We start from the raw sequence: 25,604 nt of genomic DNA, 5'->3' as shown, positions 1-25,604 counted from the left end.
CACACTCTATAATATATAGAGAATGAAGAAGGCTTTCTGGCCTTAATCATGGTAGTTATAACCTCTTAAGAGAAACCCTTAGCCTTCAGTATCAGGGTTTCAGTAGCCAGGCCGTTAAAGCCAGCTGATCTAAACCTTGGTAAAGGAACGGACCCTGAACCAGAAGATCTGCCTGCATGGGAAGCTGGAATGGAGGAGCCCCTGATAATAATAGCAGATCTGAGAACCACGCTCTGCGTGGCCGAAATGGAGCTATTAAAATAGCGGGAACTTTCTCCCTCTTCAATTTCTTTAGAACCCGGGCAATCATAGGTATTGGAGGAAAAAAATACACCATCTGATATGGCCATGGAGCTGACATGGCATCTATTATTTCCGCCCCTGGGTCTCGAGCTCTTGCGCCGTAGCGTGGAACCTGATGGTTCAGTCTGGACGCCATCAGATCTATGTCCGGGAAGCCCCACCGGTCCACCAGAAGGGAGAAGATCTGACTGTTCAAAGCCCATTCCCAGGGATGAAGTGAGTGTCTGCTGAGGAAGTCTGCTTCCCAATTATTCACCCCCGGAATGTGAATGGCTGAAATCTTGGGCACTTGATGCTCTGCCCAAGACAAAATGCGCCTGGTCTCTCGCATGGCAGCCGCACTGCGAGTGCCCCCCTGGTGGTTTATGTATGCCACCGTGGTGGCGTTGTCGGACTGAATTTGTAGTGGTTTTCCTCTTAGAAATTTCTGGGCTCCTATCAGAGTATAGTACACTGCTCTGAGCTCTAGGATGCTTATTGGGAGAAGTGATTCTTGAGGGGACCAGAGCCCCTGAAGCCTCAGAGTTCCTGTTACACCTCCCCATCCCAACAGACTTGCGTCTGTTGTGACTAGAGTCCAAGCCCAGGTCTGTAGGGATTGGCCCTTTTCCAGATTGGTTTGGGACATCCACCAGACAAGAGACAGCCTTGTGGATCTGGACAGACGAATAATCTGCCTGTCTAAATTTTTCTGAGACCCTGACCACTTGAGTAAGATTTCTGCCTGAAGTGGGTGGGAATGAAACTGCGCAAAAGGGACTGCTTCGAAAACCGAGACCATTGTCCCAAAGAGTTTCATACAACTGAGGACTGAGACTCTCTTCTTCATAAGCATGGCTCTGGTCCTCTTCTGTAGAGCTAAGACCTTTTCCCTTGGAAGGTAAACTCTCAGAGACTGAGTATCGAAAAGCAGACCCAGAAAACGCATTTGTTGGGCTGGAACAAGAGATGACTTGGGTAAGTTCAACACCCAGCCGTGACTCTGAAGAAACTGTATGACTGTCTGCACATGGAGGGACAGAAGAACTGCCGATGGTGCCTTCAATAGAAGGTCATCTAGATAAGGTATAATTAATAAAGAATCTGTGACAGGGGGAGTGGGCAAGGTCTATCACATAGCCCCTGGATACAATCCCTCGAATCCAGAGATCTGGCGTGGATTTCCACCACTGATCTCTGAAACTGAAGGAGACGAGCTCCTACTTGATGCTCCCCCTGAACAGCCCCGTCATGCGGAGGGCTTATCTGCTGGGCGAGAAGAACCTCCTCTGCCTCTGATAGCAGGCGCCCTAGGCGCTGAGTACTGCCCTCTGTTAACATCACCCCCTTTTAGAGTCTGCATCCACCGACCATGTCCATAACCATAGGTTACGCCGAGCTGCTACAATCAGGGCAGATGCCTTAGAATTCACTGACACCGCATCCATAGCTGCGTTTGCCACATACTCTGAGGTCTCCAGTACCTGCTCTGCCATATCTAAGAGCTCTGTACGCGGAGTATCATCTCTAAGCCCTTTAATCAAAGCTTCCATCCATAACTGCACGGCCTTGTTGGCCCAGGCCACAGCCATATAGGGTCTAAACATACTTCCCACAGCAGTGTATGCTGAGCGAAGGGCAGAATCACACTTTTTATCTGTGTAATCCTTGAGGGCTATCCATTCTTGGACAAGAATAGCAGATGAAGAAGCTAAACGGGCCACCGGGGTATCCACCTTAGGAAATGATTCCCACTTTACCGTGTCCTCAGCTGGCAGAGGATAAAGGGATTTGAACATTCCTGGCATCGAAAATTGTTTACTTGGTCGCTGCCAAGCCTCAGAAATAATCTCCAACATCTCTGGAGAATGGGGGAATGTAGCCAACTGTGCTTTAGCTCTTTTAAATAGAGAGACACCCTTGGGCGCTGAGGGCTCAGGATCAGCATACCCTAATGTATGCCTGATTCCTAAAATTAAAACATCCACACTAGTGGAAACTGAGTCAGAGTCATAACGACATTCCCCTTCCGGGTTCAAATCTATCTCACCTTCCTCTGCCGAGGAGAGATCAGAATCCTGTTCTAGGTCCAGACCTGTGTCAACAACAGCTCTCTTACTCCTCTGGGAAACAGATAATAACCTGTCTTCCCTGTGGGATGACCCCTCCTGTGATGTGGAAGCATATTCCTCAGACTGAATGCCTATTCGTGTAAGTGGGATAGTGTTCTCACGTACCTCTGTCACGCGCAGCATAACTGTCGTCAGTCTTTCCACAGCTGAAGAGAAGGATTGCAGCCAAGGCGGTTCCACCACTGCAGGCGATGCACCCTGGACTGGGATGTCACGCACCTGAGCCTCCGCAGTACAAGCTGCACAAAGGGCGTCTCGGTCTGTGTGTCCAACAGAAAGTTTTGTATTACATTTTGAACAGGTAAAATACATAACAGAAGGCACAGAGCGACCCTTGCTTTTGGCTGTCCACTTCTCAGCCATTGTCCTATTTCTTAAAATAATTATAGAAATGTAGACAAAATGAGACTATAACAAGTCCCTTGTGCTAGGAAGTCTCTTTAGAAAAAGAGCACCACTCCAAATAACAAAAAAAGGTTGTACAGTACTGTCTGTGAAAATTCCTATAACATGAAATAACTCACATGACAAACGCATACACATGTAAAACCTTCACAAAACACTCTACTAGTCATACAAGCCTGATTCTGTAAGGCAGTTATGTCTGTCGGTAGAGGAGAGGCAAAGCAGAGGCTCTGGCCAGCGCTGACACGCTGTTCACTTCAGTGTTCCCACGAGTAGACTCGGTCCTGCGCGCGGGAAGGACAGGCTGGGAGGAAGGAAGTTTTCTCGATCACTCTCCTCCCCTTCCTGCTGCTTCTGCCCGCCCTGCTTGCCTCCGCTTCCAGGCCCCATCAAGCTCCGCAAAATGGCCACCATGAAGCGCTGGGCTCGCGCTATTATAATATTAAGTGCCCAGCAGCGCGAGCCCTGTAAAGCGGACCGACTCACCTCTTATGAGTGTGAGCGCCGCTATGTCTTTTAAACCTGCTCATTGCCTTTATAGGGGCGAGCGGGGACCTGCCGGCAAGGACGTGGCAGAGGAGAAGAGGCTGAAGCACTCTTTCTCCCTCTGACCGCTAAACTGTGGGGAACTGTGGCCGCGGAATACCTCCGCTAAAACATGCTCTTACCCTGCTTGTAGAATTTAAACACTAAACGCTTCTACACAGTCCCCTTCCCTAACTAACTATGGAAATGCCGGCAGAGGGTGCAAGGTAACTGAGCGCTAGGCTTCTGATACCTGCGCTGAGGGTCCCCAGAGAGCAGAGCTATGTCTTACTCACTGTTTTCCTGGGTCTTCACTGAACCCTGCGCTGCACCTATAGGACAAAAAATAAAAACATGTTCAACCTATAAGACTAAACAGAGTATAGGCAGGAGTCTATACTCTAGTGACCTAACTCTCCAGTCACTTAAAAAAAACTGAGGATCTCTCTGAGAGGAGGGGTTAAGTAGGGGAGGAGTGCACAGACTTAACAAGTTAAAGTGACAAGACTCCTGAGCTCACTACTACACCCCAATGTCTCGCAGTGCCCCCCAATGGTAGGAAAGAGAAACAGCAATTATAGCATGTACTGTAAGAAAATACCAAAACAAACAAAAAAATGCTCTCTCTCTCTTATTACCAATATCTATGTAAAGATTTTTTGCACAATCTTTCTTTAAACAAACATGACCCCTGAAACAGATAATAGGGGATAATAGGGCTAGCAATAATTCTTGCTCATTTTTGTTCATAGCTCTTCAATAGTGGTTTTAAATGGGATTTGTTCACATCATGGTACCAAGAACAGTACAAAACAGACCCTGGTCCAGCTGCTCCCAATGGCTGAAAGTTGCTGTCATCTTGTTCATGACTTTGAAAAACATCAATCTGTGGTATGGCACTGCCAGATGTTATACTTCTCAAACGTGGAGTTTTCTTTGATGAGTTTGTTCAAAATTTAATTTGGAAACTGGAGAATTTAAAATCTATGCAATCAAACGATACCAACTTCCTAAAGTGTGCTATCAAAGTGGTCAACCTACTTGACCAAAAACTGAATTTACCCTCAATTACAACTTCCATCTTACCTCTTTCCAGATCACGTATCTGTGGACCCTTAGGAGCACCACCATAGATGCATGTGCTCTTCAACCGGGATGACTTTCCATAATCATCAGCTACTTGCTGTACTTGCTGAGCCAACTCTCTGGTTGGCGCTAGGACCAAACACTGTAAACAAAATAGAATTTGTTTCCTTTTGAAACGAAAGGCATGGTTTCATAATATACATCTGATAATGCAAAAGAAGTTGCTCTATACATACAATTGGTCCATCCCCTCGCTCCAGATAAGGTTGATGGTTGATGTGTACCATTGCAGGCAGCAAATACTGTAAAAAGAAATAAATATAGTTAAATGCTGAGACAATACTTAGTCCTGCCATAAAGCAAAGAAAGTGCAGGTATTAGGACAATAGAGTCTAAGCCAGGGGTCGACAACCCCCGGCACGCGTGCCAGACCTGGCACGCAGAGCTTTGTCATCTGGCACGCTGGAGCAGCTTTCAGAAACCCAGGTGTTTGCCAAAATTGAAAAGCTGCAGTTCCACCTGGCACCAAAACTTTTTCTGCTCATGGACGAGACACTGTAGCTGGCTCTCATTACAGTCTCTCATCCTGCCCAGGAGTGCCGAGAGGGGGGAGAGCGGATACTAATTATTGCAGAGAGTAAGCTTATTTCCCCCTCCCATTCACCAGCCGGGAGGGGGCGGGGCTAATCTGGAAGGGGGGGGGCTAATCGGGACATCAAATCTCAGTGACAGGCTGTCACTGAACTAATGGAGACAGGCAGCAAGGCAACAAATCAGACTGCTGCCAGGCTGCCTGTCATTTCAGAGCACAGCTGAGGAGCTATCATCCTCTGGAGATGAGGTGAGTACAAGGGACTGGGGGGGTGGGGGTGGCTTTGAGTATATATGTGGAATTGTGTATGTATGTGTATGGCAGTATGCATGTTTATGAAATTATGTATGTGTGACATTTTGTATGTGTATATAGCATTATATGTGTATATATGTATGGCATTCTGCCCGTGTGTGATGTGTCTGGGGGGTGACGTGGTGTGTCTGTGATGTGGCTGGGGAGGGTGTGATCTGTGTTATGTACAGTGTTCACTTATTGCTTGCTTTTCCATATTTACATTTTCCAACAGTTCCTAACATTCCAGGATCTATGTAAGAATCCAGTACCAGGTTGTGATAGCTACAATCACAGGTAGGTGAGAGTAACACAATTTTAATACATAATGGGGGAGTTCAATTAGCCATTAAGTGTCTCCGGGACGTCCGTGAGACACTTTGGAGCGGAGATTTGACAGAAATCTCCTCCCATTTTTCCTCTCACCTCTATGGGGTGTGAGGGAAAATAAGTGGAGATTTCTACCGTAATTGCCGGCAATGTGCGCTGCGCGATGTCTGCGTGTCACATCGCCGGCAATTAAATTTCCACCAATTTGTCATGTCTAACGAAGTCCAGCCATGCCCATGTTGACCACGCCTCTTTGGTTGCGCCGCCACGGCATACAGGACCCTTGCTGCTCACCTGTGCGGGGGCCGGCCAAAAAAATTTGGTGGGCCCAAAATTTCTCTTGGCGGCCCTGATCCTGTCCTACAGCCGCAATAACATGCCAGCATAACCCCCAGTGCAACGTGCCACGTAACGTTTCTTATCACATCATTTCATGCAACGTAACACCCTGCGCCCATGAGACGGCGGGCACATAACATTTATCAGTGATAAGTAGCAATGCCACATCTCATCCAGGGTTATAAATCGCCTTTCAGTCAACCTGTCATTTTAAGATGGAATGTATCCACTGTCTACAAGAGGTGAGTCGCATACACTGTCAGGTATACTAATAATTGGGGGCACTTATGTGTGACATAATATAAACTGGGGGCACTATTGTGTGGCTTAACATGAATGTTTATTTGTTCCCATTACCATTAATATTATAATTTTAACGTGATGAAATTATCTACTATATAAATGCCTAGTGGCGTGTGTGGAAAAAAAACAAACCAAGCTGCAGCGCCACCTGCTAGGCAGAGTTATACACTGACCTATATATTTCTTGAAGGAGAAGTGACAGTTGGGAGTAGTTAATGGTTGCCGGGGTTGACAGTGGGGAGTTTTTAACACCTTAAGTAGCTTGATGAAGAATGTGGCGATGAAGATGAAGGATGAGGTGATGGAGAAAAATGATGAGGTGGTGACATGTGGACAAAACCACGTTAAAAAAGGGCGCTTGCGTCGGGAAGTAATGCTCTTCCAGTGAGGAGTCCTGGGCTAGGCCCAAATGCATGACAAGAACCTTTTTAACACCTTAAGTAGCTTGATTTGACTAGAATGCATGAGTATCATGCACGGGTTATATCCAACTGCCTCTCTGTCATCTCCACCTGGATGACCCAATGCCACCTCAAAATTAAAATGTCCAAATCTGATCTAATTTTCTTTCATCCTCCTGATGTCACTACTTCTCCATCATGGCTAGCAACATCATGTTTCCTGGTCCCTATGCTGATTGTTCACCCATGTACACTGAATTCATGTTTTTTTTTTAAGTTACTTGTAATTGCTTGCGCAAAGCTGGGGAGAATACAGGTTTACACTTTGATATTATACAATTAATGCAGAAACTGATGGAATGTTGCAGCACATCTCTAAACAGGTGCCAAACTCACTGCACACCTTGGTTCCTTGCTCTGCCAAGACATTCAATTATAGGAATCTGTATTCCCTACAACTGTACAAACATTACATTATGGAACAGATCATCAGATAACATGGTCTTACTGCTGCCTTAAAAATGGACAATTCCTTTAAGTCCATTTAAAATATGCATACATTTATCAAATATGTTCACCTTAGATTTATTTTCAAAGAATAGTAAGGTCAAGGTAGGGGGTGTCTTTTTCATAGAGTAAAAGAGAAAGGGGCTTTCTGGTGAAGAAAATAACACTGGAACACTTAATTATGTTTATCAGAATAATTAAGATCAGATACCGCAAGTGTTTTGCCAGATCCGGTCTGTGCAATGCCCACCATATCCCGACCACTCAAGGCAAGAGGGAATCCCTGACACTGGATGGGTGTAGGTTCCTTGAATCGCTGATCCATAAGAACATCCATTACATACTCTGCAGTATCATTTAAAAAAAAAAAGGCATATATAAAATTTTACTGTAATTCAAAACATTTTACATGCATCACAAAGTTCTTGATAAAAAGGCAAAACAGAACTTACGTGGAAAATTGGCCTGTTGAAAAGTATACACAGGTTTTGGACAGTTCAATCCTCGAACGGTAATTTCTTTCTTTCTACGTAGTTCTTCTACTTCATGCTATGCAGAGAAACGTGAAAATAAGTATGGATTTAGAAAGAACAATTTGCAAGATTTCTATAGTCAATTAAAAATGTAAGAAGATATTTAATATTGTGCATATAATTGTACACAGCAAAACACTCCAAATTCTTAAATTTTCTTTGCCAAAGTAAGTTTGCAATTCAACTGGCATACCTTGGACACAGGAAGACAAAGTGACAACACTGTGCTTCAAGCCAATTCCTAAGAATGTCTGTCAGCATAATTGTTACAGTTAGAACAATTGATGTTCAGCTACTCCTGTCTAAAACAAACACTAACATTTAAATATGTTAGGTTTAACAATATTCATAAATTAAATTCAAACAATTTATTTTTATGCATTTGTTCCTCAAGATGATGTGCAAAACATAAATTGGTAAAAACAACCTCTGTATCAGTTAAGAAAATTGAAAACCAGAGCCCCTATAATGTGATTCATACTACTGCAGATTTCCAGAAATACATATTATTTTAGTTATATTACAAGTAAAATTTTCCCTCATTTACCATCATCATGCGAGCTACTTCAGGATGCTCTGTGTAAAAGTTCTTCTCGAATTTCGGGAGTTCATTTAAATCCCAACGCTTCTTACGGAGTCGTTCCCCTGGGTTACCAAACTTTGGAAAGCGAGTGCCACTGGAACTAGATAACCAAAAATAAATATTATACACAAATACACAAAAGGGTGGTGGGATGATGAAATGACAGTATTATAATACTTTGAACTTTCAGCGCTCAGCACTGTAGGTGTTCAAATTGGGGTGAAAACTTACCTAAAACCCCCCCCATAGCTAATTACTGCTGATGGTAGCAGGGCCTGTTGACGTCATCACGCTGGGGCTGTAATGGTGTCATCAAGCCCCACCGCTCCCATCCACTACACTACACACAATTCTAAAAAGCTAATCCTGGCACCCACAGAATCGTGGGTATCCTCGTTTCAATACTAGAGAATAACCCCTACACTGCAGAAATCATTAAGAAGTCCAGGGATGAATGAGGCCTGAATTAGAAGCACACCTGAATTAAAAAACTCCAACTCATTCCCAATTAGTTATCAAACTATAAAACACAAGAGTCTGGCAGCCGAAACTGTCCAAAAAGTGGACACTATATTTGAGTTGGGTAAAAGGTTCAAGTAGAGCATGGCATCATAACTGCTGTGTATTTGTTTTTGCTTCTATTACACACATTTTTTTTTTAGCTTCTCCCATTCCTTCAAGACATTCAGTCTTCATTGGTGAAGAGGCCGGCTGTGAGACAAACATCATGGGGAGATACCTAGTTGGCATATTAGGACTAGGGACCTAATTCATTAAGGAACTCAAATTTAGAAGTTTATTATTTAAGTCTCCTGGGCAAAACCATGTTACAATGCAAGGGGAGAAAATAAATTTTCTGTTTTGCACATAAGTTAAATACTAGAGATGGGCGGGTCCGGTTCCCCGAGAACCGAACCCACCCGAACTTTGGGTATCCGAGTACCGAGCTGAGTAGCTCGGTACTCTCCTGCCCGCTCCGAATCCAAATCGAGGCCGAACGTCATTGTGACGTCGTCGGATCTCGGTTCTCGCGATACTTCAAAATGATAAATACCCGCCTCCACAGAAATCCATCGCCATTTGACAGAGGGAGAGAGCAGGGTGTCGTCACAGGCTGATTAGAGCAGGGACAGAGAATCCAATATTCTGATTCCAATTGTTGTATCAAAAATCGCTAGAGAAGAGAGGAGAATAGAGGGTTTTTTTCTTTTCAATATTTGGCACTCCCCAGTGCTTTTGGGGTGTCCCCCATAAGTGTGCATAAAAATTTCTGGCTGTCAAAATTACTATCTGTCAGCAGTATCTTACCAAATAATTTTTAGCACTACAAGTGCTTTGGGCTCAAAATGGATTCAAAGCATTCCACATATGATCAGAATGAGCAACCAGGTTCCGTCACCAGTCCTGATGTTAGTGTTCCCAGTACGTCATCTGGGCAAGGCGATGTCAAACTACACAGTGTTTCGAAATCAGTCCAAAAAAACAAAACAAATTTTTTTTTTACTGTGTTGAAGCAAAAAGAAGTGTTACTGAGCAAAAGTTAAGTGCCGATAAAAAACAAATTGTCAACATGCCATTCTACACACGCAGCGACAAAGAGAGAATGAGGCCTTCACCTTTGGCTATTAGTGGCAGATCCCAAAAAGTTACCGAGCCTACAATTGGTGCACAACTACTGTTACGCGTCAAAGCCGAGCTGCAAGATAACAGTAAAGCATTAGAGGATAATGTTTGCTCTGATTCAGAAATGACACCAATCCCTGTGGAGAGTCCATCCAACAGTGGGATGTCTAATTATGAGCATTCTGCTGATGTGTGCCTTAATAGCCCGAGTGTAGGCGGTGATACATAAATTGAGGATGCCACTTTGGAATTAGAAGAGGATGAGGGGGAGATTTGTGTAGGCGACGAGGGCGCTAATGAGGATGAGGTTGTTAGTGTAAGTCCTGCACCAGTGGCAGCAGTTCTGGCATGTGACAAGAAAAAGGCCATTGTCATGCCTGGGCATAAAACAAAAAAATCCACTTCTTATGTGTGGAATTATTTCTACCCAAATCCAGACAACAATTGTATAGCCATTTGTAGTGTATGTCAAGCCACAGTCAGTCGAGGGAAGGACCTTAACCATCTTGGAACCTCGTCTATGTTACGCCATTTAACGAGAGTTCATGGCAAAGTGTTGGGAAAAGCTTAAAGTTCTTCCCAAAAAATTACAAGCACTCCATCATCATCAGCTAAGACCCTCCGCTCACCGACGGCTACAAAATACACCCACCACACCATCCTCATCAATATCCTCAGTAGCGCTCAGAGTTAGCCCGGCATCCCACTTATTAAGGTTGGATGACTCCTGCACTATTATTGATTCCTCTGAAGAAAGCGTTAGTCCCACTGCTGCTGCTGCTGTTGCTGCTGCTGGGGGTGAATCGTCAGCCCAGAGGCAAGTCAAGAAAATGAGCAGTCCTACATTTCAGCAATTAACTGTGAAACAATCATTTGCTAGGGGAAACAAATATGACAGCAATCACCCAGTCGCCAAGCGAATCACAGACGCCATGGCTGCAATGTTAGTGTTAGATGTGCGTCCAATCTCCACAATAAACGCAGCTGGTTTTTCACAGTTAATTGAGGCGTTACAGAATTCCATCGCGACACCATTTCTCCCGTAAAGCAATTCCGCAACTATACCAAAAAGTGTGTAAAAATGTAGAGATTGAGCTGAAAAATGCCATTCTGCCCACTGTCCACTTCACCACAGATATGTGGACAAGTGGAAGTGGGCAAACCAAAGACTATATGACTGTGACAGCCCACTAGGTTGGTCATTCACCTTCACCAGCAGCAGCTTGTACACCACTACGTAACATTGTCACAGGCAGGCCACTCTTTGTATCACCGGCTTCACTAACAGGCATACAGCTGACAATTTGTTATGCAAACTGAGAGATGTGATTGATACATGGCTTATACCACTTGGACTCTCCCCAGGGTATGTAATTTCTGATAACGCCAACAATATAGTGCGAGCATTACAGCTGGGTGATTTCCAACTCATTCCCTGTTTTGCTCACACCATCAACTTGGTGGTGCAGAGCTTCCTACGAAATAACCGTGAGGTGCAGGAGATGCTTTCGGTGGCCCATAAAATTTCAGGCCATTTCAGACATTCAGCATGTAGATTACAGCAGCTCCAAGAGCAGTTTAACTTACCCTGCCACCATTTAAGCAAGAGGTGGTAACTAGGTGGAATTCCACCCTGTACATGCTTCAGAGGATGAAGGAACAGCACAAAGCCATCCAAGCATATTGCACAAGCCATGACATTGGGAAAGGAGGGGGGATGTATTTCACTCTTGTACAGTGGGGAATCCTTTCAGTGCTGTGCAAGGTGCTGAAACCATGTGAAGTTGTGACGTGTGAGGTGAGTGCAGACTCCGCTAGTCATTCCTTTAATTAGACTATTGGAAAAGCAGCTTGAAAAAATGAAGGAGGAGCTGAAAGCAAGCAATTCAGCAAAGTATGTTGGCCTTGTCGATCAAGTACTTCATTCACTTCACAATGATCCTCGAGTTATTAAGATCTTGAACTCGGATCAGTACGTTTTGGCCACTGTGCTTGATCCAAGGTTTAAGACCTACATTGAGTCTTTACTTGTAAATGAGCGAGATGTGAACTTTTGCAAGGAGCTATTGCTCAGCAAGTTGGCCGCTGAACTGGGCCTCGGCTTGACGACGTGTCCTCCTTCACTTTCTCAAGCTGCTGCTGCTCGTAAAAAATTAAATTTCCCAAAAAGAAGCAGGGAAGACGCAGGGGGCAGACCAGAACAATTTAACATTTGGGCTGGTTTGTAGGATTTTTCAAAAAAATGTGTCACTTTGCCCATAACTCCATCCAATACGAGTATAAACATGCAAAGGATGTGGAGGATTACTTTCAAGAGGTAGTTGATATGGAAATGTCAGACAGTCCCTTTCCTTACTGGGAAGAAATGCAGGCCATTTGGAAACCCATGTACAAACTTGCTTTGCAATACTTAAGCTGCCCACCCTCCAGTGTATACTCTGAACGAGTGTTCAGCACAGCAGGGAACTTAGTCAGTGATCGCCGTAGAAGGTTACTTCCCAAAAGTGTGGAGAAAATGATGTTTATAAAAATGAACTACATCTTCCACGAGGAAGGCCTTCACCATCCAAGCACTGACTGTTCTCTAATGGCGGATTCAAGCGGCGATGAATTGATAGTCTGTGATGATGACGTACACACTGATGAGGGTGAGGATGAAGCTGAAGATGATGACGATAACATCTTTTTAAAACTTTCTATGTAAGTGTAGGGTGCAATCTACCCCCAAAGAGGAAAGGGATTTCTATATCACGTACCGTCTTGAAAGGCTGCTGTTTGGGCAATTTATCCTTAAGGGTAGGGTGTCATAGACAGAGTGACCCCAAACTGGCTTTGTCCATTTCTCTTAATATTGTACAGTGTATAACGGCTGAAATTTTTAGTATTTTCGACAAGTGGAGGGGGGCCTAGAGAGCCAGAAACCAAACTGGCTTTGTCCATTTCAATTAATATTGTACAGTCTATAATGGCTGAATTTTTTTGTATTTTCGACAAGTGGAGGGGGTCCTAGAGAGCCAGAAACCAAACTGGCTTTGTCCATTTTGATTAATATTGTACAGTCTAGAACGGCTGAATTTTTTATTATTTTCGACAAGTGGAGGGGGGCCTAGAGAGCCAGAAACCAAACTGGCTTTGTCCATTTCAATTAATATTGTACAGTCTATAACGGTTGAATTTTTTTGTATTTTCGACAAGTGGAGGGGGGCCTAGAGAGCCAGAAACCAAACTGGCTTTGTCCATTTCAATTAATATTGTACAGTCTATAACGGCTGAATTTTTTTGTATTTTCGACAAGTGGAGGGGGGCCTAGAGAGCCAGAAACCAAAATGGCTTTGTCCATTTCAATTAATATTGTACAGTCTATAACGGCTGAATTTTTTTGTATTTTCGACAAGTGGAGGGGGGCCTAGAGAGCCAGAAACCAAACTGGCTTTGTCCATTTCAATTAATATTGTACAGTCTATAACGGATGAATTTTTTGTTCTTTTAAACAAGTGGAGTGGGGCCTATAGAGACAGAAAGCAAACTGCCTTTTTCCATTTCTTTACATATTTAACTATAAGTGTAGGGTGTAATATACATCCAAAGACGATGGCTGCATTGCCAATATGCATAGATGGAAAGGAAGACAATCTGTTTTGTGTGTAGAATAAATGAAGGCCTACCTACCAGGAATTAAACTGTTTTTTGGATGATTTATTACCTCTGCAATTAGATTACTTATCTATGAAACAGTTGGAGCACTAAATTGGGTTATTTTAGGCCCAAAAACATTGATTTTCCAACAAAATAGCAAAACAAACCCAAAACCAAAACACGCAATGGTGGTTTTGCAAAACCAAAAGCAAAACCAAAACACGTGGGTCAGTGACCATCTCTATTAAATACTCACTGTTTTTTCATGTAGCACACTAATATCAACTTTAAATTTCAGTGTACAAAAAAGCTATCAAGTATTTGTGTGCTATATGAAAAAACAGCCAGTATTTAACTTATGTGCAAAACAGAAAACTAATTTTCTCCCCTTGCATTGTAACATGGTTTTGTCCAGGAGACTTAAATAAGAAACTTCTTAATTTAAGTTCCTTAATGCATCAGGCCCTAGATTCCCAAGTTACTCTTCTAGTATTAGCACAGCACTAACGCCACTCTCTTAACTCTTCTTCAGTCAAACAAAGCCACCATTTGATGGGCTGGCAGATCTACTTTCCACAGATCTTCCCTACTTTGCTATTATATTCTGTGAAAACACATACAGCGCACAATAGTGACTGCTTTAGTAGGCAATTAAATTGTTGCTAATATGTGATGTATTCAAAGCATTCTGATAAAGGTGCAAACAAAAATGAGCAGTGTCAATACAGTAATTACAGTATCTGCACATAGAAACATACTCTTTTATGAACGTTAAATAAAGAGAAAAAGATAATAATAATATGCCTGTGACCATAGAAATTAAATACTAGCCCTGATAAAGTAGAGAAGGAGGTACTTGGAGAGCCTTGCCTATTCATTACTCTGTGTCCCCAAATGGCACTGGATGGAGTTTCCTCTACAAACTAAGACTATTATATATAGTAACTTATTGCATGAAATGGAATGAGAGATCATAAATACAAACCAATCATTATAAATAGAAGCTCAGATACAAGTGTACTGAGTAGACGTATAGACGCACGGTGGCTTAGCGGTTAGCACTTCTGCTTTACAGCACTGGTAATGAGTTCGATTCCCGGCAATAGCCTTAGCTGTTTGGAGTTTGTATGTTCTCCCTGTGTTTGTGTGGGTTTCCTCTGAGTGCTCTGGTTTGCTCCCACACTTCAAAAACAAACTGGTAGGTTAATTGGCTGCTATCAAAATTGACCATAGTCTTTCTCAGTCTCTGTGTGTGTATATGATAGGGAATTTAGACTGTAAGCTCCAATGGGGCAGGAACTGATGTGAATGTGTTCTTTGTACAGTGCTGCAAAATTAGTGGTGCTACATGAATTGTTGCTGCTGATGACTGGCCTGGAGCTTGTTGTGACTAAGGCAAGGGGGTCTCCTTAATATAGCGTAAACCAGCCTAAACTGTCTAACGCTAGGACTAGTTGAGGGTTTGGGTACAGATAGACACTCTACCCATTTTTACATTTTTTGGTATTTAGGGGCATATTTAAGAAAGCACGATAGTGCTTTTACCGGGTAATTAAGGTGCATCCGTGTCCTCCGCAAATTTATTAAGGGTGCATCGCAGCAGATATCATGGATATCTGCTGCTTTGCACTCTTCGTTTTTGGGAGCAGTCACCATTCAACAGTATGGTGACTGCTCCCAGCTGCAATCTAACAAGTTCCGAAAAAACATTTTTTTCGGAAACTTGTATTGATAATGTACGCCAGCTGAAGCTGGCGTACATTATCAGAAATGAAAAAACCCAATGCTGTCAGCTCTGCTCCGAAGAGCAGAGCTGGACAGTGCATGTGTGGAGGGATCACATGATCCCTCCCTGTCACTCACCGCTCGCAGAATTGCAGACAGACCGGGATCTTTGTGGAACTGCACATGCGCAATGGAAAGAAGAAGAGGAACGAAGATGACGTGGAGGAGATCCTAGAGACAGCGCGTCCGAAGAGGGAGGTAAGTGTGATTTTTTTTATCACAGAAACAGCCGTTTTTCGGAACTGATGTTTCTGTGTTCCATTTTTAATAAATTTGAGAAATAGATCAATCCTTATCCATGCGATAAGGATTGATAACTATTTCTCATTTCTGCCGATCAATGATAAATGTGCCCCTTAGTCTTTTAATACAGTGCACCATATATGTCAAGTGGTTTGTTCTGGCTGAACAAAAAAAAAAAAACAATCCGAATTCTGAAGGAACACTTAAGGCCAAATTCCAGGAGTGAAATAAGTAGAGGCCAAATGCAGAACAAGCAAAACTACATAGTACATACCAACTACATACATTAAAAAAAGGATAATTATATTTCCCATTTAAGTAATCACATCCATGCTTATAAAAGCTGCACTTGGAAATTTTGAAAACTAAAAGAACTTCAGAAACTGGGTCTCCTCACAAGCAATTATTCGACTTTAACTTTTAATGGCCTTTTAGATTATTTTTTTCTGAACTCAACATGGAGTACTCTACACCACTGCTGCTCATTATTATTATTATTTATTTCTGTAGCACCATCGTATTGTGCAGCGCTGTACAGGGAATGTTCAATCTTTGAGATTACAAACATCTCAGAAATCAAATAAATACATGTATTTGGACTGAAGCCAAATATTCTGCTTTTCACTAGATTCTCATCCGTGATACAATATTAGCAGATAATTTTTTCCCATATCATTATTTCCTAAATATTATGCGCTTTTCAACACTCTATCTATGAGCTACTCAAACACATCTTCTGACAATTCACAGCCGGTTGTATAGTGAGTTCTTGCTGCACATCTGCTTGTTTATACGGGCGGGTTAGCAGACATCAGCTGCAGTCAATAAGCTAACAAATATGACGAGCAGTTAGAACATCAGCAATCCCGATTTAACATGAATTTATATTAACATACAGAATGCAATAACAACTGTTATTACGCAATATTATTCTCACCCGCCTCGGTCTCGATCCATGAAACTTCCTCTCATCTTGTCGTTGCTGTATAGCAGATCCTAAAATAATGTTTGTATTTGAACCAACAATTCAATATTGGACGCAGCAAATGTCTGGAGAAGTGGGGAATTAAGTCTTTTTTCCTAATTTTAAGATATTAATAGACATGGAGGACAAACAGCTGATGTCCTCACACTAAGCGCTAGCACAAAATGGCCGCCGTCGTCTTCTCTTGAACTCGATAGCTTGAAATGGAGCTCTACGCTGTTTACGTAGTGTAAAACACTGTTAAATAGCAAAGATGCTCTAGCCAAGAATCACGTATATCAGTCAAGAATCGAAAGTAGCCCCTTACGTGACGTAATTCGCACTATTGTTTTGAAATGTGTTTGTTTCAATTTCAAGCCAGCAGTCAAACAAGTGTTGGAGTACAGGTTTCAGTCGCCCTTTTTGTTGTGAATGCGGAAGCCTTGCTTAGAAGAAATAAATCTTTATATGACAATTTATTTTATTATCAGCTAACTCGTATAACTGCAGTTACGAGAATCAAAGTCCGCAAGTTTATTCAGTAATGCATAAGTAATGTACAGTCAATACAGTTATATTATGACAACAAAAGGAGAGTATTATGAATAATCTGTTCTGTTCTCCCCGTTTGTATTAATTCGGTATGGTTTATGCATACAATATTTTGGTGCTGTAAACACAATTTTCATGTGCACAGTATTGGGCGCGAAGTTGCAAATATATAAATAAAAATATTTTCAATTATTTCTATTTATTTTCAACATTGAGCAGGAGGACTAAACTCCAGTGATGGGTAGTTCACGAATGATTAGTTCAAATGAACTATTCTTCAATAGTTCACAGCTCTGACAAAGATTAGTTCACCAGGAACTAAAACAAGTGGGAGGAGTTAGAGATAAAGCAGAGCAACTGTAGCAGCCTCACTCATACCGCTTTCATACTGCCGCCCCGGCAATATCATTTTTCAAGCCGGGTTTTTGCCGGGGCTCGGAGTGTCCCGGCTCAGAAACACCATTCATACTGCACCTCGGACCCGGGAATTTGCCGGGTTGACCCCATTCATACTGCACAAGTCTGTGCCCTGGGAGTCATCACCAGAGCAGTTTTCATTGGCTGAAAAATGGTGATACACAATACAATAATACAATAATGAATAAAGGATACTTCCAATTGGCTTATATATTTAGTCGTACTAGTCTAGGAGGGCTTTCTGAAAGGCATAAAGAGACTGGGAAACATATATTTAAGGGAAGGTTGTAGGAGCTTTTAAAGCTAGGCATTGCATATTTCAATGATTACCCCAAAAGACTAGACTTCTAGATGGAAAATTAATGGCCACTTTTTGGCAAGCATAAAATGAATGAGAAATGCCTAATTCCAAATCCTCCAGAGACAGGCAGACAGCCAATCAGCTTGTTTTCTGTGCAACCATTCATAGTGTAGGCAACCCGGGAATTACCCCTCGATAAATCCCGGGTTAAAGACCCGGGTTTTTAGACCCGGGATTTTTGACTTGTACCATTCATACTGCACCAAGACCCGGGTCGTTTGAGCTCGCCCCGGCAAAAACCCGGGATTTTGGTGCAGTATGAATGGGGTATCACTGTCTCATTCACACTGGCTCTTTTGTTTCTATTCAGCTCTCTCATGTAATACTCATGAGTCAGTACCTCTAAACTACCAAAGGTGGCACTGCTGTGCTCAGACATTGTGTGAGACTGTGGAGCTGATCACTGTTCATTAGTTCATCTAGTTCATTTCACTCAGTGACTCATACGAGTCTTCAAATCATTTCACTCTTCAAATCATTCCACTCTTTCGGATCTTTCCACTCTTTCGAATATTTTCAATCATTCAGATGATTTAGCTCATGAGTCACAGGATAGATTCCCTTCCTTGTCAGCTCAAGACACACTGCACTGCTGAGTGCTGCATGCTATATACTGTAGTTCTGTTTACTGCACCATATATACAGGGGAGATGTATTAAACCTTCAAGAGAGATAAAGTGCAAACATTGCCCATAGCAACTAATCAGTTTCTACCATTTTATTGACTCTGCTAGATAAATGACAGATGCTGATTAGTCATAATTGCCAACATTATGTTGGCTACGTCTGGGAGTTCCTGGAGCGTGGTATTGGCGTAGGGGGCGGGGCTTCGTGAATTACGCCTTTTGGCCCCGCCCCCAGTGACATGATGCCTATTTTGGGTCTTTTTACAGCTGTAAAAATTCCCCCCTAAGGTTTGATACATCTCCCCTATATCCTGATTGCACTGATCTCACTTTTAAAAACAAAAAAGTGACACTTTATAATACTCTGAATTTGGGTCTTTTTTATTTGCATATTATGGAAATAAAAAATAATAATGAAAATGTAATTACCTTTGCAGAGCTCAACATGTCACTACTAGTTTTTGTATAAGTGATTGCCCTTTTTAAAATATTAAAAATGATCTGACATATTAAACTTGCCTGATAATTTTAACAGGACTATAACTCATCTACAGTATGTGTAATAGACTAATTCTATGTCTCCAATCACTTCTCTCAGTAGTGTTCCAGGGCCAGTGATCTAATTGAACTAACTGAGCTAAATGAACTAAATGAACTACCGAGTGAAATGAACTACTGAGTGAAATGAACTCCTCTGTGAGGAGTTTGTATGTTCTCCCCGTGTTTGCGTGGGTTTCCTCCGGGTGCTCCGGTTTCCTCCCACACTCCAAAAACATACTAGTAGGTTAATTGGCTGCTATCAAAATTCACCCTAGTCTATCTCTCTCTTTCTGTCTGTGTGTGTGTATATATATGTATGTTAGGGAATTTAGACTGTAAGCTCCAATGGGGCAGGGACTAATGTGAATGAGTTCTCTGTACAGCGCTGCGGAGTTAGTGGCGCTATATAAATAAATGGTGATGATGTGATGATGATGAACTACTGAGTCAAATGAGTGAAATGAACTAATATTTTGAACTAATCTTTTGTGTGAACTAGATTAGAATGAACTAATCTTCAAAATGAACTAGATTTCCCATCACTACTAAACTCCTTGAAGATCCTAAATCATTTATTCTTCTTGGACAATGCTAAACCAAGGGGAAACATTTAGCTTGCAATACCATACTTGCCAACTCTCCCGGAATGTCCTGGAGACTCCCGAAATTTGGTTCAGTCTCATGGACTCCCGGGAGAGCAGGCAAGTCTCCCGCATCCCGCAATTGCCTGGCCAAAATGACACGATTCGTGGTGAATTGCATCATTTTGGCCCAGCCCCCCGCAAAAAAGCGGCATTTTTATCGCAGGGGCGGGGCCAAAATGATACGTTTGGCCGTGACACGCTCTCTAGTCACACCCCTCTCCCGGACTGCACTTGCCGAAAGTAGGCAAGTATGCAATACTTTATAAATATGCACCAAGGGCCTGATTCATTAGGGCACGCATTCTGAGCGCAACTAGTGCTCCATATTTTACGTATGTATTTAGACTTTGCATGAGCCCGAATTAATCAAGCCACGGATCCGAGATCCGTGGCGTGTTAAATTCGGGCACAGGGCTGCTTTAGTACACAGGCGCTGCAGTCAGCATTACAACCGCCTGACCCGTCGGCTCGTTACTGTGTAAAAAAGAGATTTTTTTTGTATTTAAAGAAATGCGTGGGGTCCCCCCTACTAATTATATTAACACTAGTTCTTCTAGGCTAGTGCCGGTTTCCACACAATCAAAGGGGAAAAATGCTGTGGTTCCTCTGATTTCACAGAGACCAGCCGGGGTTGTTGGGGTGTGGTCAATCACGTCATTTTGGCCCTGTCCCCACGACATAAATGCCATTTTGTTGCGGGGGCGGGGCCAAAATACACAGTTCACATAATTTTGGCTAGCAAATTGTAGGATGCGGGAGACTTTCTTGCTCTCCCGGGAGTCCAGGAGACCTACCCGGATTTTGGGAGTCTCCAAGACATTCCGGGAGAGTTGGCAAGTATGCACTATAGCAGGGGAACACACTGCAGCCCTGCCACAATGACAAACCAACCCCAGGCTATTCAGCACAGGGCTGGATTTCCTAGAGAGTGGGGTTGACAAAAAAAATGTGTGGGCCCCCTTCCCTAGGGAGACCCAGCCCCGTGCTGAAAGCAGTAGGGCTTTTCTTACACCCTTGGGGCGGTGGGTGTACCGAAAATATACCTGTGTTTCTTAGTTTTCAAAGTTTCCATGCGCAGCTTTGGTTCTCCAAGTGCCAGTATGCCCTGGCTGCCATGGGTATGCTGGTGCTAGTAGTTCTGCAAGCACCAGCATGCCCAGACTGTTAATGGCAGATCGGGCTGGCTGGGACTTGTACATCCACAAAGTAACATGTTGTTTTTTTACTTACTCTTTCTTTACTTTCACTTTATTACCCTACACCCACCGCCCCAGAGTCATAGGAAGAGCCCTAGTGCTAAGGGCACAGGGCTGAGTCTTCCTAGGGGTAGGGGGTCGGCACAAATTTAACCCCACTCCCACAGCCCCATGCTGATCAGCTCGGGGTTGGTTTGGTATTATGGCAGGGGGATCAAAACTCTCTCTCAAATTACTATCCCATCTCTCAGTTCTTATGCTCCTCCAAGCTTCTAGAGTGACTTGCCTACGCTTGCCTCACATGCATCCTTTTCATTCAGGTTTTTGCTCTTAACAGAGATTGCATTGACTAAGGTTGTTAATGATTTGATCACTGCTAAAACTAAAGGCCATTACTCTCTTCTAATTCTCCTGGATGTCTCTGCTGCATTCGACACGGTTGATCACTCTCTTCTCATATAAATGCTACAATCCCTAGGTCCTAGCTTCTTTGGATTTCAGTATCATCTCTATGCGGATGATAACCAAAGTTATCTGTCCTTTCCTGATCTTTCCCCATCTGTGATGTCCTGCATTACTGACTATCTTTCTGCCATTTCATCTTGGATGTCCTCTCATCCACTCAAACTCAATCTTTCAAAAACAGAGTTAATAATATTCCCACCCACCAACAGAAGTTACCTACCTGACATTTCTATTTCTGTTGACAATATGACCATAAATCCCACCCTGCAAGCTCACTGCCTAGGTGTGGTCCTTGACTCGCAACTATCCTTTGTTCCCCACATCGACTCTAAATCTAAATCATGTTACATACATCTAAAAAACATGCACATATTTTACACAAGACACTGCAAAAACGTTAATTCCTGCACTTATCATCTCCCGCATTGACTACTGCAATTCCCTTCTTACTGCAGCGGCCAGACTGATCTTCCTTGAAAATTGTTATTCCTCTGCTGAGCCACTCTGTCAGTCTCTACATTGGTTGCCTGTTTTCTACCGAATCCAATATAAAATTCTTCCACTAACTGTCACGAGCCGCGGCGGTACTCACAGCCGCCGCGGCTCGCTTCCTGTCGGTCCCAACGTCCCGGCCGTCACCATGACGACCGGGACGTCATTTCCTTCCAACTCCCGACTGTTGCCAAGGCAACGGTCGGACGCTTCCTCAGCGCCGTGTCCTGGCAGCCAGGCGCGCATGCGCTCTAGGGACAATCAGGCAGATTTAGCCTGTGGCTGAATTAGCAGGCATTAGCCTGCAGGTGTGGATTTCAGGGCTAAGCCCTGATTGGTCTTGCTAGGTGCTGGCAATTAGCCTACAAGTGTGGCCTTGTCTAGGGGCAGGTTCTGATTGGTTGTGGGTTGTATTTAAGGCAATGAGGTCTGCTGCCTCATTGCCGGTTATAGCTTCTGTGCTCCAGTCTGCTGACCTGCTTGTTCCAGTTCCTGTTTCCTGTATCTACGTTTTGACTTCCCGTGTATGACCCTTGGCTTCGTATTTGACTTCGCTTGTGTTTCCTGTGACCCTGATCCTTGGCGCGTTTACTCGTTCTGCTACTTTGCCTGTGACCTCTGACCTCAGCTTGTTCATTGTTACTGTTACCTGCTGCCGACCTTTGACCTCTGCGTGGACCTGACTCTTCTTGCCTGGGTTCTCCCCAGCCGGTACACACTTCACGACCCTCTGTCAGTCTGCAGCCCAGTCTGTCCCCACCATCAGGGGCTCCAGTGAACACCTGACTGGCAGAGTAGACTCCGGGTTGTGTTGTGCCGGCTGGAGGGGTTCCTAACATTATAACCGGCCCACTCACGGAGACGAGGTTGGAATGGACGCAAGTGGATCCTCACCGTCTCCGGCACAAGCCTTAGCAGCCCATGTTGAGTCCTTATATCAGATGATCCAGGGACTGGCTGAGCGTCTGTCTGTTCAAGAAGAAGCCGCAAAAGTGTCACAACCCACTTCAAGTTCCGTCTGTGAACCTAAGATGAACTTGCCGGATCGCTTCTCTGGAAATAGGTCCCTGTTTCGGAATTTCAGGGAGAGCTGCAAGCTCTATTTCCGATTGAGACCCCGCTCCTCTGGGTCAGAGCATCAAAGAGTCGGGATTATCATTTCCCTTCTACAGGGTGACCCCCAGTCCTGGGCGTTTTCCTTGCCGCAGACCAGTCCTGCCATGCAGTCGGTAGACGCTTTCTTCGAGGCGTTAGGTCTATTATATGACGACCCGGACCGTATTGCCTCCGCTGAAGCTCATCTACGGGCCTTGAAACAAGGCCGGCGCTCGGCAGAGGAATACTGCGCTGAATTCCGTAGATGGTCACCTGATAGTGGATGGAATGATCCTGCCTTGCGGAGTCAGTTCCGTCTTGGCCTGTCGGAACAGGTCAAAGACTCTTTGGTGCAGTACCCATCTCCTACCTCTCTGGAGGATCTGATGCACCTCTCCATTAAAATCGATAGGAGATTTAAAGAGCGGAAAACCGAAAAGGAGACATCATCACATCTATCCGGCTTCATTCCTGTTCCCACGGATGGTGAGGAACCCATGCAATTGGGAGCGTATCGTCTCTCCCCTGAGGAAAGAGACAAGAGAAGATCACAGGGCTTATGTCTCTATTGCGGCACAAAAGGCCACTTCTCCCGTTCCTGCCCGAATAAGCCGGGAAAAGAGCATGCCTAGGGAACGAGGGGAAAGTTCACCTAGGTCTACAGATTGTCTCCCCGAAAAATGCCTTATTGATCCCTGCACAACTCACGTTTAGTGCTCGTTCAATGGACCTGTCCGCCTTCGTTGATAGTGGAGCTGCAGGCAACTTCCTGGACATCGGGTTCGCACACGCTGCTAAAATTCCGATGGTAGAACTCAAGTCCGCTATTACTGTCTGTGGCTTAGATGGAGGTCCGTTGCCTGGTGGCAAGATTTCCTGGGAGACCTCGCCACTACAATTAAAAATCGGAGCTCTCCATTCAGAGTCAATAACCTTCCTCCTTATCGATTGTTCCTCAGTTCCCTTGATCTTGGGCCACCCATGGCTTTCCCGTCATAACCCTGTCATGGACTGGGTAAAAGGAGAAATTGTCCAGTGGAGCTCTTATTGTACACAGGCCTGCTTGTCACTGCCCCTGCGGGTGATTCAGTCTATTCCGGAGCAGCTTCCCTCACAATATCATGAGTTCTGGGATGTGTTCTCCAAGAAAGCTGCTGACACCTTACCACCTCACCGTGACTTCGACTGTGCCATCGAGCTTATTCCTGGTTCCAAGTTGCCTAAGGGTCGCCTGTACTCTCTCTCTGTTCCCGAGACCAAATCCATGCAGGAATACATCGATGAAAATCTGGAGAAAGGCTTTATCAGGCCATCTAAATCTCCCGTAGGAGCAGGATGCTTCTTTGTATCCAAAAAGGATGGAGGGCTAAGACCCTGTATAGATTACCGGGGATTGAATCTTATCACAATTAAGAACACCTATCCTCTCCCGCTCATTTCCGTACTTTTTGATCAATTGAGAGGGGCTACGGTCTTCACAAAAATCGACCTTCGTGGAGCGTATAATCTCATCCGTATCAAGGAAGCAGATGAGTGGAAGACGGCATTCAATTCGCACTCTGGCCACTACGAGTATCTGGTCATGCCGTTTGGCCTTAGCAATGCACCTGCAGTGTTCCAGGACTTGATCAATGAAGTTCTTCGGGAATTCCTTGGTTGTTTCGTGGTCGTCTATTTAGATGATATCCTCATCTATTCCAGATCTTTGCCCGCCCATCAGACTCACGTCAAACAAGTTCTACAGAAATTACGAGAGAACCACCTGTACGCTAAGCTGGAAAAGTGTGAGTTCGAGGTGCAGAGGGTATCCTTTTTAGGCTATGTAATCTCTTCTGAGGGATTCTCCATGGATCCAGCTAAGGTCCAGGCTATTTTGGATTGGGTGCAACCCAACAATCTTAAGGCGGTGCAGAGGTTCCTGGGCTTCTCCAATTATTATAGGAGATTCATTCACAACTTTGCCGACATTGTGGCTCCCATTGTCGCTCTGACCCGTAAAGGAATGGATCCAACTAATTGGTCGTCCCAAGCAGTAGCCTCATTCGAAAGCCTGAAAAAGGCCTTTGTCTCCGCTCAGGTCCTTAGACATCCGGATCCAGCTAGGACATTTATTCTTGAGGTCGACGCCTCTGACATCGGTGCCGGTGCCATCCTATCGCAGAAGGATCCTCATACTAATCGTAGCACCCATGTGCTTATTTCTCCCGTCAGTTCTCTTCAGCGGAGGCCAACTATTATGTCGGTAATAGAGAACTATTGGCAATCAAATGGGCCTTCGGGGAGTGGCGGCATTGGTTGGAGGGTGCTTCACATCAGATCTCTGTCATTACCGATCACAAGAATTTACAATATATACAGTCAGCCAAACGTTTAAATCCCAGACAGGCCCGGTGGGCGTTATTCTTTACCCGGTTTAACTTCCTGATCACCTACCGACCAGGCTCCAAAAATGTCCGGGCAGATGCCCTTTCCAGAAGTTTCTCGGCACACCACATTCCAGTCACTATCCCAGAGCCGATTATTCCTCCTTCTGTAATCCATGCCGGGTTGACCCAAGATCTGAGTATCACACTTCAGAGATTCCAGAAATTAGCCCCTGATACTACTCCGGAGCGACGTCTCTTTGTTCCAGTCCATCTAAGGAAGGCGGTTA

General features: G+C 44.0%; 1 protein-coding gene across 3 annotated transcripts in view; it reads right to left on the bottom strand.

Annotated features, from left to right (window-relative positions):
* Nucleotides 1-16,775, bottom strand: part of DDX17 (DEAD-box helicase 17) — a 60,921-nt gene extending 44,146 nt beyond the window's left edge. For 2 of the 3 annotated variants that reach the window (XR_012678541.1, XM_075182832.1), the window contains exons 1-6: nt 16,537-16,775; nt 8,277-8,412; nt 7,649-7,745; nt 7,408-7,541; nt 4,667-4,732; nt 4,431-4,572 (exon numbers count right to left, since the gene is read on the bottom strand). Coding sequence is in view for 2 of the 3 variants with exons in the window: in XM_075182832.1 (XP_075038933.1) it covers nt 4,431-4,572; nt 4,667-4,732; nt 7,408-7,541; nt 7,649-7,745; nt 8,277-8,412; nt 16,537-16,571 (610 nt within the window). In the remaining variant the exon portion in view is untranslated. The remainder of the gene's footprint in view (nt 1-4,430; nt 4,573-4,666; nt 4,733-7,407; nt 7,542-7,648; nt 7,746-8,276; nt 8,413-16,536) is intronic. The other variant, XM_075182831.1, reaches the window with a different exon arrangement.
* Between the last annotated feature and the right edge of the window lie 8,829 nt (nt 16,776-25,604).

The sequence above is a fragment of the Mixophyes fleayi genome, chromosome 8, assembly GCF_038048845.1.
Source record: "Mixophyes fleayi isolate aMixFle1 chromosome 8, aMixFle1.hap1, whole genome shotgun sequence".
NCBI lineage: Eukaryota > Metazoa > Chordata > Amphibia > Anura > Limnodynastidae > Mixophyes > Mixophyes fleayi.
The sequence above is the reverse complement of the archived record's forward strand: the minus strand, read 5'-3'. Positions and strand labels throughout refer to the sequence as shown.